Source organism: Sminthopsis crassicaudata, chromosome 2 (assembly GCF_048593235.1).
Source record: "Sminthopsis crassicaudata isolate SCR6 chromosome 2, ASM4859323v1, whole genome shotgun sequence".
Taxonomy (NCBI): Eukaryota; Metazoa; Chordata; class Mammalia; order Dasyuromorphia; family Dasyuridae; genus Sminthopsis; species Sminthopsis crassicaudata.
Window position 1 is genome coordinate 669176514 of NC_133618.1, and position 13560 is coordinate 669190073.

General features: G+C 37.0%; 1 protein-coding gene across 1 annotated transcript in view; it reads left to right on the top strand.

The window, feature by feature from the left end:
* Positions 1-13560, top strand: part of PCDH15 (protocadherin related 15) — a 2229510-nt gene that overhangs the window by 1536308 nt on the left and 679642 nt on the right. The window contains exon 8 of the mRNA XM_074297067.1: positions 8986-9146. Coding sequence (XP_074153168.1) covers positions 8986-9146 — 161 coding nt within the window. The remainder of the gene's footprint in view (positions 1-8985; positions 9147-13560) is intronic.

Genomic DNA, 13560 nt, shown 5'->3' on the forward strand with positions numbered 1-13560 from the left:
CTTGTCTTTCTGACTCTACAATCAGTGCTTTATCACCTCTGCTGCCCCTCAAAGTTGTTTTTCAATTACATCATCATGTCTGACTCTATGTGGTCCCACAGGAAAAAAAAAGTCCATGCGATTTTCTTTTAAAAGATACTAACTAGAGTTGTTTGTCAGTTCTTTCTCCTACTGTGTCCCATTTTACAGATGAGAAATTAAGCCGAAACAAGTGATTTGCCCAGAGTTACACAACTAATATGTATCTATTTGAACTCATATGTTCCTGTCTCCAAATCTGTTCCATGTACTGCACCTCAGAGCTGCCCCTATGTAATTGGCTTGCTTAGGTTCACACAGCTGATATATATTATATATCCTAAGGCTGAGACATTTTCCTCTTAGGATAACTTATACTCCTTGTTATACTTATGTGTTCTGTGAAGACCTTGATTAAATAAGTGAATTGATGCAGTGAACTCATAAGGGCTCAAGGCCAGGGCTCAAGACCAATCTAAGACATTTTAGGAGGATGACTCTGAGAAGATCCTTTCTCTTAGCGTCAATCTCTTTATTTCTCCATGGAGAGTAAAAATACTTGTACAGCCTAACCTATGGGGTTATTGTAAAAACATGAACATTGTTGAGTCATTTCAATTGGGTCTGAGAATTCATGATCCGATTTGGGGTTTTCTTGGCAGAGATACTAAAATGGTTCCTCATTTCCATGTCCTGCTCCTTTTACAGAGAAGGAACTCAGACAACAGGGTTAATTGACTTGCTCAGGGTCACACAGCTAGTGCATGTCTGACTGCTAATGGATTTCAGCTCATGAGCAAAAGTCTTCCTGATTCCAAGCCTAGTACTCTATCCACTGTGCTACCTGGCTTTCTATAACCTAGAGCTTCCTGAATCTAGAAAGACTAAAGAAGGCTAAATATTATTACACAATGTCAAAAAGTAAGTGAGAGATGTATTGGGTAGATCCTTTGATTTGAATTTAGGAACTCAAGAAGATCTGAGTACAAAGCTCGACTTTGTCCTTTATTAGCTGGATGACTATATATGTTTCAGTTCCCCATTTTTTTTTTTTTTATCCTGAAGCTAGGGTTAAGTGACTTGCCCAGGGTCACACAGCTAGGAAGTGTTAAGTGTCTGAGACTAGATTTGAACTCGGGTCCTCCTGAATTCAAGGCTGGTGCTCTATCCACTGTGCCATCTAGCTGCTCCCCCCCCCCATTTTTAAAATGAGGTTAAAAATTGTACCTCTCTGTATTATATCACTCTCTGGTCTAGAGGAGAGACTTCTCCCTCCAGAGAGCCACTCTAACTCTGACCTAGAGCAGAGACCCTTCTTTCCTCCAGAGAGCCGACTCAAGTCTAGTCCAGACCAGACACTCTCTCTTTCCTCCAGAGCTGCCCTCTTTTATCCTCCCAGAGAATGGGCATGGGATAATGCAAGGGCTTCTGGGAAAAATTACTTCAACCAATGAACTTGCTCCTCCTAAACATGCAAGCTCTTCCCCAGAAATTCACAAGTCAAACTTCCAGTAAAGGCCTGACCTAGAGAATTGTCAAATACCACCTTAGCACTTAGTAAGAACCTAATATCTCATTATCTCATTAGCACTTAGTAAGAACCTAACAGACTAGTGCTCATAAAGTGGTCAAAAAAATTAATCCTAGAAAATTGGCACAAGACCGCCCATCATGGTGTGCCCTCATCAGAAAAGGTGCCATGCTCTATGAGCAAAGCAAAATTGAAGTGGTCCAAAAGAAATGTAAGATGTACAAAATTAGAGAAGGTACCCCAATGTTCCGAGGCAGCATTTGTGTCCCATCTGAGGTACAGCATTCTGAGTTTGTATTGGTCTGATCAACTACAGTTGAACACAGTGTAACTAGACTCTAAGATAGTGATCTCATTTTGGTCACTTCTAGTATCAAGGACAACCAATGAGAAATAGGCCCAAAGGAAAGGAGAAGATATAACTTAGACAAAGCATGTTGCTCTATGTTATATGTTAAGTATATTAAGCCATACATTATGTATGAGAAATATTATCCAAGATTTTGCCCTAATAAAATATATTGTGTAAAGGAAAGATCATAAAACATGGAGCTAGGAGATAGGAAGTCTAATCCTTCCTCTGACATTAATCACTGTATGACCTTGGGCAAAGCTCACAAAGGCTTCAGGTTCCTCATCTGTATCACACATGATACATGCACTAATGACCTTACAAGCAAGGCATCTTAGAAGGAAACCTTAGAGCACCGTGCATGTGTGACCTACTTTGACCATAGGAAAGGATTATGTTGATTTTATTTCCCAGAGCCTCCAAAGTATGTTTATCTTGGGCAATTATTAAAATTAATTTGAATTCCCTGGTTGTGGAGGTGGAAAGGGAAAAAGAAACCTGTTTGGAATTAAGAAGTAGCTGTGGGCAAACCATAATTTAAGTAAATCACATTAGAAAACTGAACCAGAGAATCACTGTACTAAAAGAGGTCTTCTGAATTAGGTTTTCAAGGCAAGGAAATACCTAAGTTAAGATAAATGTTGAAATGAGCCAAATCCTATTGGAAATCCACTCAATTGTTTTCTGGCAGTCAAAAGCATGATAAAGTGACCAAAAGAGTTCTTTGTAGAGCCAAGGGATATGGGTTCAGATACTCTCTCAGTTCTTATAGTCCCTATAACTTTGAACTAGTCACTTGTCCAATCTAGGAATCAGATTTCTTATTTGTAAAATGAATCTATCAAATTGGATGTTGCTTGAAATATTTTTTTTCAATCTAAATATATGACCCTGTTTGAGTAAGTGGAGCTATGGCTCTGCTTTTTCAGGCTCATCACTGAAGTTTGCCTTTTAAAAATTCCCACCTTTCTCAGTGCATAGAGCACTAGCTCTGAAGTCAGAAGGATCTAAATTCAAACCTAGCCTCAGACACTTTATGCTTCCTAGCTGTGTGACCCTGGCAAGTCACTTAACCCAATTGCCTCAGAGAAAGAAAGAAAGAAAGAAAGAAAGAAAGAAAGAAAGAAAGAAAGAAAGAAAGAAAGAAAGAAAGAAAGAAAGAAAGAAAGAAAGAAAGAAAGAAAGAAAGAAAGAAAGAAAGAAAGAAAGAAAGGAAGGAAGGAAGGAAGGAAGGAAGGAAGGAAGGAAGGAAGGAAGGAAGGAAGGAAGGAAGGAAGGAAGGAAGGAAGGAAGGAAGGAAGGAAGGAAGGAAGGAAGGAAGGAAGGAAGGAAGGAAGGAAGGAAGGAAGAGATAGAGAAAGAAAGAAACAAACAAACAAACAAAGAGAGAAAGAAAGAAAGAGAAAGAGAGAGAGAAAGAGAAAGAGAGAGAGAGAAAGAAAGAGAGAGAAAGAAACAAAGAGAAAGAAAAAAAATAAGAAAATTCCTATCCCTTTCCTATCACTCCATCCTGAACAAGAGGTTCTCTTATTCACCCAGCAAAAGTAATGATAACAATTGAGAACAATAGCAAGATTCACAACTAATATTTATTTATCAATTTAATACAAAGTACTTTACATATATTACTAGATACTCATAATAATCCTGTGATGTAGGTATTTTTATTATGAATAAATGAACAAGGCTAAATCATTTTGGTCATCCTGTAGAAGTTACTTATACTTGATGGTTCCAACCACAAAATTATATAGGATTGATTTTTATAAACTTCTTTATTTATTTGTTTATTTTTAACACACATTGTCTTATGAATCATGTTGGGAGAGAGAAATCAGAACAAAAGAGAAAAAAACATGGAAGAGATGAAAAAACAAAAAACAAAAAACAGAAAACAAGAGGTGAACATAGTGTCCTTAGTTCTTTTTCTGAATACAGATGGCATTTTCTGTCCAAAGTCTATTGGGATTGCTTTGGATCACTGAACCACTGAGAAGAACCAAACTTTTCATAGCTGATCATCACATATTCATGCTGTTATTGTGTACAATGTGTTCCTGGTTCTCCTTCTTTGCACAGCATCAGTTCATGTAAATGTTTCCAAGCCTTCCTAAAATCAGCTTGTTCATCATTTTTATAGAGCTATAATAATATTTCATTACTTTCATATACCACAACTTGTTCAGCCATTCCCTGACTGATGGTCATCTATTCATTTTCCAATGAATATTGGAAATATTGGAAAAATGAATATTCTATCACAAAAAGAGCTACTATAAACATTTTTGCACATGTGGGTCCTTTCCCCTCCTTTATGATTTCTTTGGGATATAGACCCAGTAATAGTATTGCTGGATCAAAGGGTATTCACAGTTTCATAGTTCTTTGGGCATCGTTCCAGATTTCTCTCCAGAATGGTTGGATGATTCCAAAACTCCACCAACAATACATTAGTGAGCAAGTTTTCCCACATCTCATCCAACATTTATCATTATCTTTTCCTCTCATCTTAGCCAATTCTTAGAGGTGTGAGATGATATCTCAGTATTAATTGCATCTCTCTAGTCAATAGTGATTTAGAACATTTTTTTTCATATGACTATAGGTGGCCTTAATTTCATCATCTGAAAATATAATTACCAGCAAATCTCTGTTCAAAAGATGGAACATCAATCTTTACTAAGAGGTGTCTTAAAAGTTTAAATTGTTAGGATGTTATAGCATTGAAATGTAATTATGACAGGAACAGGATAGCTTATTAGATAGAAAGCAAACTTGGAACCAAGAAGATTTGGTCTCAAGTCTTTCCTCAGAAACATCTTGACTATGTGACCATGAACAATCCATTGCTTTCTTATGCCATTCTTCAGATACCATTTGCGACAAGGGAATCCTTTAGTCTATATATTTCAGCTCAGGTAGCCATCACTTTTGGTGTGAGAAATTTATTGAATTGGCTGTCCCTATAGCATTATAATCACAACATTACTTCCCATCCCTAAACCTAGTTGAAAGTTCAATTTGCTTTCGGGAAATCTCCACACATTTGTCCAGCTTAGTTCTGCTGTGTGCAGCCAATCAGAATAACATAAATTCCTGCTCCATTGGTGAGCCTTCACATACTTGAAAACAATTATCATAACCCACTTGAGTCTTTTCTGCTCCACCTTCCCTAGCGAGCTTGCACAAGGCATTAACTATCAGATTGCTCATTCCGAAGAAATCAAAGCTCTAGGATAAACTGAAAGCAAAGAATGCTTATAAATCATTCCACTGATGATAAAAAAGATGATAGGTGGGTAGATAGCTAGATGTTGGATGGATAGATGGTTGATTATTAAATAGATATTGTTATATAGACAAATCTAATTTCAGCTTGTGTATTTTCAAAATATTATGTTGACATTTATAATAATGTTTTCCGTATCTTTACTTTTATTTTAGATAGTTCATTGCTTTTTTTTTTTTTTTTTTTTTTTTTTTTTTTGTCTTTTGCTCTTGAAAAGGACCATGACATCAGGGAAGTGATGCTATAATATGCAGGGGAATTGGACTTAAGTGAGGGCGGGCTGTGCTAGTCTCATGTTCTCCTTTAGAGCCATCTGGATCCTGTTGCAATATATAGAACAGGATGACTGGAGATGTCTCTAGATGTCTTTAGCTCAGATATATTTTCACAAAGAACTCTGTCTCTCTGTATTTCTGTGTCTTCCCCTCTCCTTTCTCTCTTTCTCTATCTCTTTGCCTCTCTGTGTGTGGGTCTCTCTCTTTCTCTGTCTCTCTCAGTAGATGGAAGGATATATATATATTACTTGTGTATATTAAATATAGCATGGAGGTGGGGATAGAGAGAGGAACTGAAAATCGCAAGCTTTTGTGCACAATGGGTCCAAAGTTGTATATTTTCATAGCCAGCAAGCCTCAGGGCTGGTTCTGTTTTCTTTTCCTAGAACTGAAAAAAGAGTGATATGTAATTTACTAATTATACGGTTCCTGAAATCCAGTTAGAACAACATGACTAAAGATGGGTATGTTGTACTATTCACTGACAGGTGCATGCTGGGGCCTTATTCCTAGAAGAGGGAATGAAAATGTCATCGGCCTCTTATCTGCACATTCAGGTGTTTTGTCAGAAGGTTATCGACTTGCCATTTGAAAAGATGGACAAAACCAGCTATGAGCAACTGTTTTCCTCTCTCTGAACAGAATGCTTTGTATAATAGTTGAAAAGGGGAAGGGGAAGTGATCTGGTTATTTAGCATATGTGACTTTAGAGAAAATCACCTTATTTAGGAAGATACAATTAAAAATAGACAAAAAGTTGCTTATAGTTTTTAGTACATTCATTTTAAACAATGGGCTTTCCTTTTAAAGGAAGTTGGCTGATTAAAAATAAATAGCATCAATAATATACATAATAAAAAAGTAAAGAGTCCATCTCATTGTGAAAGTATGGGATAAACACGGGACTATCCATGTACTCCTTTGTTAGGAATAGAAAGGAAAAAAAAATTGAGAAGGGTGAGTACCAGCACATTTCATGTGGAGATCCTATAGAAACTCTATGAACAAGCCTATATATGATAAGAAGGCAAAGAGGGACCATCATTTCATCCTTAGTGGGAATGCCTACATTGATGAGATCATCTATCCATTGAACTATTAAAGTATATTAAAAGAGTTCTCCAGTCTGTGGTATTGCATGGGAACAAACCCTCGCATCGATGTAGTAAATATTACTGATCACAGGGTTTTGTTTTTGGAAGAACCTTTCGGATCAGGCCATGTTGATCAAGCTTCATTTTAAAGATTCAGAAACTGATCTCTCCCAAAAGTGAAACAGCCAAGTCAATATTCAAAAGTAAGCCCTCAAGTCCCATATCTTACCACTGCATCACACTGCCAATCTATAAACAGACTAAAGACAAGCACCGGCCTCTCCCAGCCCGGGGTGCAGAGGGACTTTTATCCCCCAACTCCAGATTTGGCTTGTGACTTTCAGATTGATTTTTTACTCAGGCATTTTTCAAGAGCAAATTCTTATTTATATACTGTAAATATATTCTTGCCTGATATCTTCAGGCAGTGAATTCCCTGGATGTTCACAATTTACTTTAGTGTCTTGAAGAGGTTTTATTTTCATTTTTAGTGCCACATCCCTTTTAAATGGAATATGAGTAATAAAAAGGCCCGATGGAGAATAAGTTAGTTTTCTCTTTCAACAACAGCAGCCCAACAGCTGAGAATTAGAAGGGACCTAAGCGGGTGTCAGCTCTAACCCATACCTTTATATAATCCCTTCTAGACATTTCCAGTCAGCAAACATTCCCTAAGCACATATTGTGTGCTGTTGCAGCCTTTGCTCAAAGATATAATGTGAAAAGAAACCCCCTGCCTCTTGAGGTAGTCTATTATCCTTAAGGATACCTGAAATCATTCAAGTTTTTTTTTTTTTTTTTAATATCATTCATTCATTCATTCATTCACTCAAACAGTAGAGGAATTCATTAAGGCCTACTATATTCCAGGTCTAGTTCTACAAACTGAATCTGAATCTTAATTCAATGATTATCTACACTTTTTTCTATTCCACACTCTAACAACTGTGAATACCTTCCATATTAAGTTTAATCTCAATTACTAAAGTCCCCATTAAATGATATTTTGTCTTTTTTTATTTATCTTATATAAATTTACTTTTTTTTTTTTTTTTTTTTTTTTTTTTTTTTGCTGAAGCAATGGGGTTATGTGACTTGCCCAGGGTCACACAGCTAGGAAGTGTTAAATGTCTGAGATCAAATTTGAACTCAGGTCCTTCTGAATTCAGGGCCAGTGTTCTAACCACTGCACCCCCTAGCTGCCCTCTTATATAAATTTAAATATGTATATACTTTTCCTCAGTGGAAACCAATTTCTCTAGAACACCTTTGTTTTTTGTCTCCAACACTTAACCTCATTCCTGGCCTTTGCATGCTTACTGATTATGATTAATTAATACAGTACTAAAAATACAGTACTGTTTCCATTTCTGATTTCACAAAGTTTACATTAAATTGGCAGGAAAATAACATATACACATAATCTGTGAAAAAAAATGGTTTCAAAATCAATGTAATGTAGTTTTCAGAAACATTGGAATAAGGCTAAATCTTTTGTGGAAAGTGTTTTAATTTATCTCTTGGTAACATCCATATTGCCTCTCCTTTTGTCGTCTGGGGTCAAGAAATACAGATCTAATCTCTCTTTCTTATAAAAGTCCCCAAAATACTTGAGGGCAGTTGGTTAGTATCTCTGACCTTCTTAGTGCTGAACTGTGGTCCATTAAAGTCACCTTCACATGATCTGAACTTAAGACATCATTATTGTTTGCGTGATAAAAAGAGGAGAATTAACATTGTTTTCAGCTCTATCTTGACAGCGGCCCAACTATTACCTTGGTGTTTGCCACAACAGTCACCCTGAAAGAGCACCATATGTAATGATTAACTTTGAGGAGCCATAATCCAGCAAGTGGACATGAAGCACATTCAGATTTATCTTTTAAGGATTTGCTTCAGGAATAGGAGAAAAAATAAGCCACAGCAACTCTCACTATGAGAAGACTACTAATTTTTTTTTTAAAAATCTTTTATCTTCTTTTCTCCTCTGAATCTCTGTATCAGAAGCTTTCCTGAGTGAATTGAAATATCAGCCTTTGTTATTACCGGTGTTACTTTTGTTCATGATAAGATAACTCCTGTGGAGGTGGGAGGGTGGGAGTAGGAAGTTAGGAAGGATAAACTAATAATATGAACAGGATAGAAAGCTTGCCTATGGTGGATATAATTCTGTGGCTAAATATCTACTCAGATTCTCTCACATGCCCACTTCTTCCCCCTCAAATCATTTCTTCTGTGTATTTCCTTGTGATCATGTCTGCTTCCCCACAGTGAACCCTATCAAAGCTAACTCTTGAAGTAAATGTTTAGAATTTTCTCTTTAAAAGGAGATCAGCATCTCATCACTTGGTGAAATGCTTTGGGGTTTGCTAAAGAGCAGAGGCAGTATGAGGTGGTTTTAAGTAGATTCCTTTTTTTGCTTGCAGGTACAATCATCGTGGACAACATGCTCATCAAAGGGACAGCTGGGGGCCCCAATCCTACCATTGAGCTTTCGTTAAAGGACAATACAGATTACTGGGTGATGTTGGATCCAATCAAACAGATGCTCTTCCTAAACAGCACCGGCAGAGTCCTGGACAGAGATGTTAGTTGGTTTGTTTTATACTCTCTTGTCTCTTACTCTCTTTTTCCACAGAGACCTAGAAAGTTTGTAAAGAGACCACTATTCACTGTAGGAAACTCATGTCAGGGCCTTACCATGAATAAGTTATGTATGACTAATGAATGGGAGACCAGAGGTTCAATGATGTTTTGTTTGGATTTGTGCAAATTAGATTAATGACATTCAAGAAAATGAATTGGAGACATTTGTCCTCTTTGGAGAGGTGAAAATCTGTCACTTTCTTTGGAATCAAATTATGACCTTTATATGTTAGAATGATATTAAGATGTTTTTGGGTATCTTTCCCATCATGTACAGGGATTTTGGATTTATACAGAAAGGGCAAAATCTTAGGAAGATCCTAACAATTCAAGTAGACTTTAACCTCAGCTCCAAGGCAGATGTGTGTCTATCCTTCAAGGACCAGTCTAAATAACTCATAGTGGCCCAATATGAAGTTGACCATAGGAAGGTCATTGATTGAGTAATAGATATTTTTACATCAGATCCTCAAGGCCTTTTTATTCATACAAGTGGTTGAACCTGCATTGGTGAACGTAAGATAACAACAAAGAAATTGGTCCCTGAAGTTCTGTGATTTAAAACAAAATTAAAAAAGAAAAATCCTCTCTGGACTCAATACTAAGAGGCCCAGTTTTATCATCGGAGCTGTAATGATAATTGCATTATTAGTTATGTAAGTCATCAAATATACTCTCAAAGGCCATCAGTTTACTCATCTGTTTAATAAATGAAGGGAATTTATATTCTTTGTAATTTTTTTATTGTTTAAATTTCCCTTCTAGTTCAGTAAATTTAAAGAAATCTTTCTTGCATGGTAAACTACCAATTAGCTCTTTTAATGCTCTAACAAAACATTAGAATGAGAATTTTGTTCTGTAAGAGATCTTCAGCTTCATCTAGTCTAATATCCTCACTTTATAAATAAAAGAATAAAGACCTAGAGACACTAAGGAACCTACAAAATTTGGCACACAGGATGAGGGGGGCTAAGATGTGAACCTCAATTCTCTAATTTCTGACCAATTGCATCAAGTGTCCTCCCATAGTAGTGTATACTAAATTAATATTTGCAAAATCTAAGTGGAAAAAAAAAGTGTTGGAAGTAAGTTTGTTGAAGGGTCATGAGAAAGACAATGTATGTGTATATCCCCAGGTGAGACAAGGAACAAAACATCAATAAGTGGGACACCTTCAATAACATTAAGCTTCCCAAATCCATGGAATCACCAGTTTGGTAACAGTGATAATGAACATGTCATCGTCCGTGATGATGATGGTCATGGTGGTGGCAATAAGATGCTGACAATGATGTGCATAACAGCTGATAGAAATACAACATTTTATATTCCCATCCTCCAAACCAGGATTTTTTTCTTCTTCATTTCACTGAGTCTGATGATATGGGAATAGGTATTCCCACAAAACAATGAGGTTGCATTTTTATAATGAAAAGGTTCATTCATTCATACATTTATTATTAAATATTAGAGTGAATTAGTGTGCTAGACACCGAGGGTACAAATACAAAATATGAAATGACCCCTTTCTTCAAGAAAAACACGCTGTCAAGCAGAATATATTGTTATATACGTCTGTGTTTTTGTTTGTATATATGTGTGTATGTCTGTATTTACAAAGAATATGGGAAGTATATCCTTATAGACAGATTAAATGACTAGCTCCAACATCATATAGCTAATATAAATTAGAGGTGAGGAAAAGAGGGAAGATTGAAAGAATAAACCCTGACAGGAGGAAGGCAGAATTAGGTGAATTGTGTAAAATCAGGTATAAGAACTCTTTCCTCCCAAATGTAGATCTGTATGACTCTGCTCAAATGGCTAATCCTTTTAGTATTCTCTAGATTCACTCAGCTGTTGAGATTTCCTATAAAAAGGGATTATACTGATCTAGCTCAATGAATTAGCAAAATGGAATTAGAAGTTCCTATCAACTTGTTTGCATTGGTGAGCACCTGTTGATAGTAGGAATATTGAGCAAAAGAAGCTCAACATTTAGAGAATAGAGCTTGCCTACCCCATGGTGAACTCAGACTATTTTCACAACCAGATTTCCCTATACCTCCAATGTATAAACTATAATTAGGAGAAAAAACAACCTTGGGAATGTTAATCTTGCAGAAACATAAATTATTATGTAATGCCAGAGAAACTGAGGCAAGATAGAGATTAGAGAGTATTTAATAATTTATTTAAAAGGGAGAGATTTACTGGGACTAAATGGATCCCTGGTTTGATCCCAGGACTGAATGACACTATCACCTCCAAGAATCCAGCCAACAATGTGAGTTCTCAATGACCTATATACACATGGCTCAGACTCAGGGGGTAGAACGAGGCAGGGGCAGAGTCAGGGTGCTGAGAACAAGAACAGGATTCTGACAGGGTGGGGTGAGCCTCTGGAGTTGGGATGACCTAATGGGGAGAGGAATCCCGGAGACGAAGAGAGGCATCTTGATAAGACAGAATCTGACATTCCAATAACTTGGGACGGAGAGAGGCTTTCTAATATTTTAAAACATAAGATCTTTCATCCTTATCAAATATTCTGATAAAGAGGGAGGAGAGATTTTGCAGGACTGAGTTTTGAGCTGATAATTATAAACTGAAGCAGAACAACTAGAGAAACTGAGTCAGGACTAGGTCAGAATAATTAGGGAAACTGAGAAACTGAGTCCGGACTAGGTCAGAATAATTAGGGAAACTGAGTCAGGATCATAAAAGAGAACCGTGACATAACAATTAGGACTTGGGGATGAAATCTGGATATTTAGACTTCTACCTTTTGATCTTCACCCAACAAAGGGCAAGTGATGGCTGGAGAAAGAATGTTGTATATGGAACCCAAAGTCCTGAATTTGAATTGCCTAACTCTTTTAATTCCTCCTGTGATCTTGGATGAGTTGTTTATCCTGTCTGTATTTTAGAGAATTCATTCCTTTCATTTGTGGTTGTCCTGTAATTGGGAATGGGAAAACAAATGAGAAAGTGCAGCTTCAGTTCTGGCCCTTGGCTTTTCTTCTTAGTTCCTGGATTTGGTCAGGCTTCTCAGCTTACTTAAACCATTCAGGTAACAGCAATAATCTTTGGACGGTGTTTATTACATTGCAAATTCTGTATTTTGTAAGCCCTATTTAGGATCTGTCTACTTTCTGGGAATTGAAGACAATTGTAGTCCCATGTAGAGTTTGGTCATTCTGTCTTCTGGATTGCAGTAAAGAGGGAAATAAAACATTGAAATACTTGTTTTCCCCTGGGGAACTATGTCCTTTGGTTTGTGAGCCTCATTCTATTAGGATAACGAATGAATGCCTCCAGGTGAAAATTTTTGTCATGTTAATCCATATAAAAACTCATTGGGTTATGAATTTAGAAATGAAAGGTATCTTAGAGGTCACCTCTTCCACTCCCTTTATTTTGATCAGTCTTTTCAGGAATCATCCTGAAAATCTATATCCTAAACCAAGAAGAGAAGAAATATTAGTTATTCTCCATGAGATTAAGCTTGAAAATTTAAGGTAATCCTAATTGAACATTGCTATTAATGTGTGTTCTTAATTTCAGCATTCAACCCTTAAAGGAATGTGTTCATCTCTCAAATGATGACTCTAGGCCCTAACTACAAAGTATAAATTGCCATCAATTTTTCTCTCTGCAGAAGTCCCCCAAATAGCCAAAGACATAAATTTGATTAATTCTTGAGGCACAAATCAAAATAGTCAGTGATCCTAACTCATAGATTAAAAAAAAAAAAAAAAAAAAAAAATCTGACTCTGTCCTAACCCTGTACTTTGCATGGAGGGAAACTGAGGTCAGAGAAGAGAAGTCACACAGGTGGGAAGTGTCACGTTAGAGTCAGGGGCAGATCTCAAGAGCAGAGTATAAGAGGCACTCTGAGGCTTATTCTGCCTGAGCCTAATAAATTGGGCATTAAAAGTATTGAGTAAGCCTCATTAACGAGGAAAAGCTTCCTAGCTCTTGCTGATCATGCTCAAACTCATGCACTCTCAGTCATGTGACCAGGGGACTATAAGAAGGAGGTTGCAGAAGGTGGGGAAGGGAACTCGAGGGAATTCAAGGGAACTCTAGGGAACTCAAGGGAACTTTGAGGAAGAAAGATGGGAGCTCCAGAAGGAAGACTAGAGGGAACGGGAGGGAACACTATGTAAAGAGTTAGAATAAAGATCTGTTGCTGCATACTTGAGTGACTTGGGTGTTCTGTGGGGGAACCTCTAAAGAGGTAGCTCTCTGATTGAGATAATCAGAGCCGGAGACATCCAAAAACCTGGGGAAGGTAAGAAACCAGATGACCCCTGCTGAGGTAAGCAGCTGGGAGGTAACAGTGTCAGAAC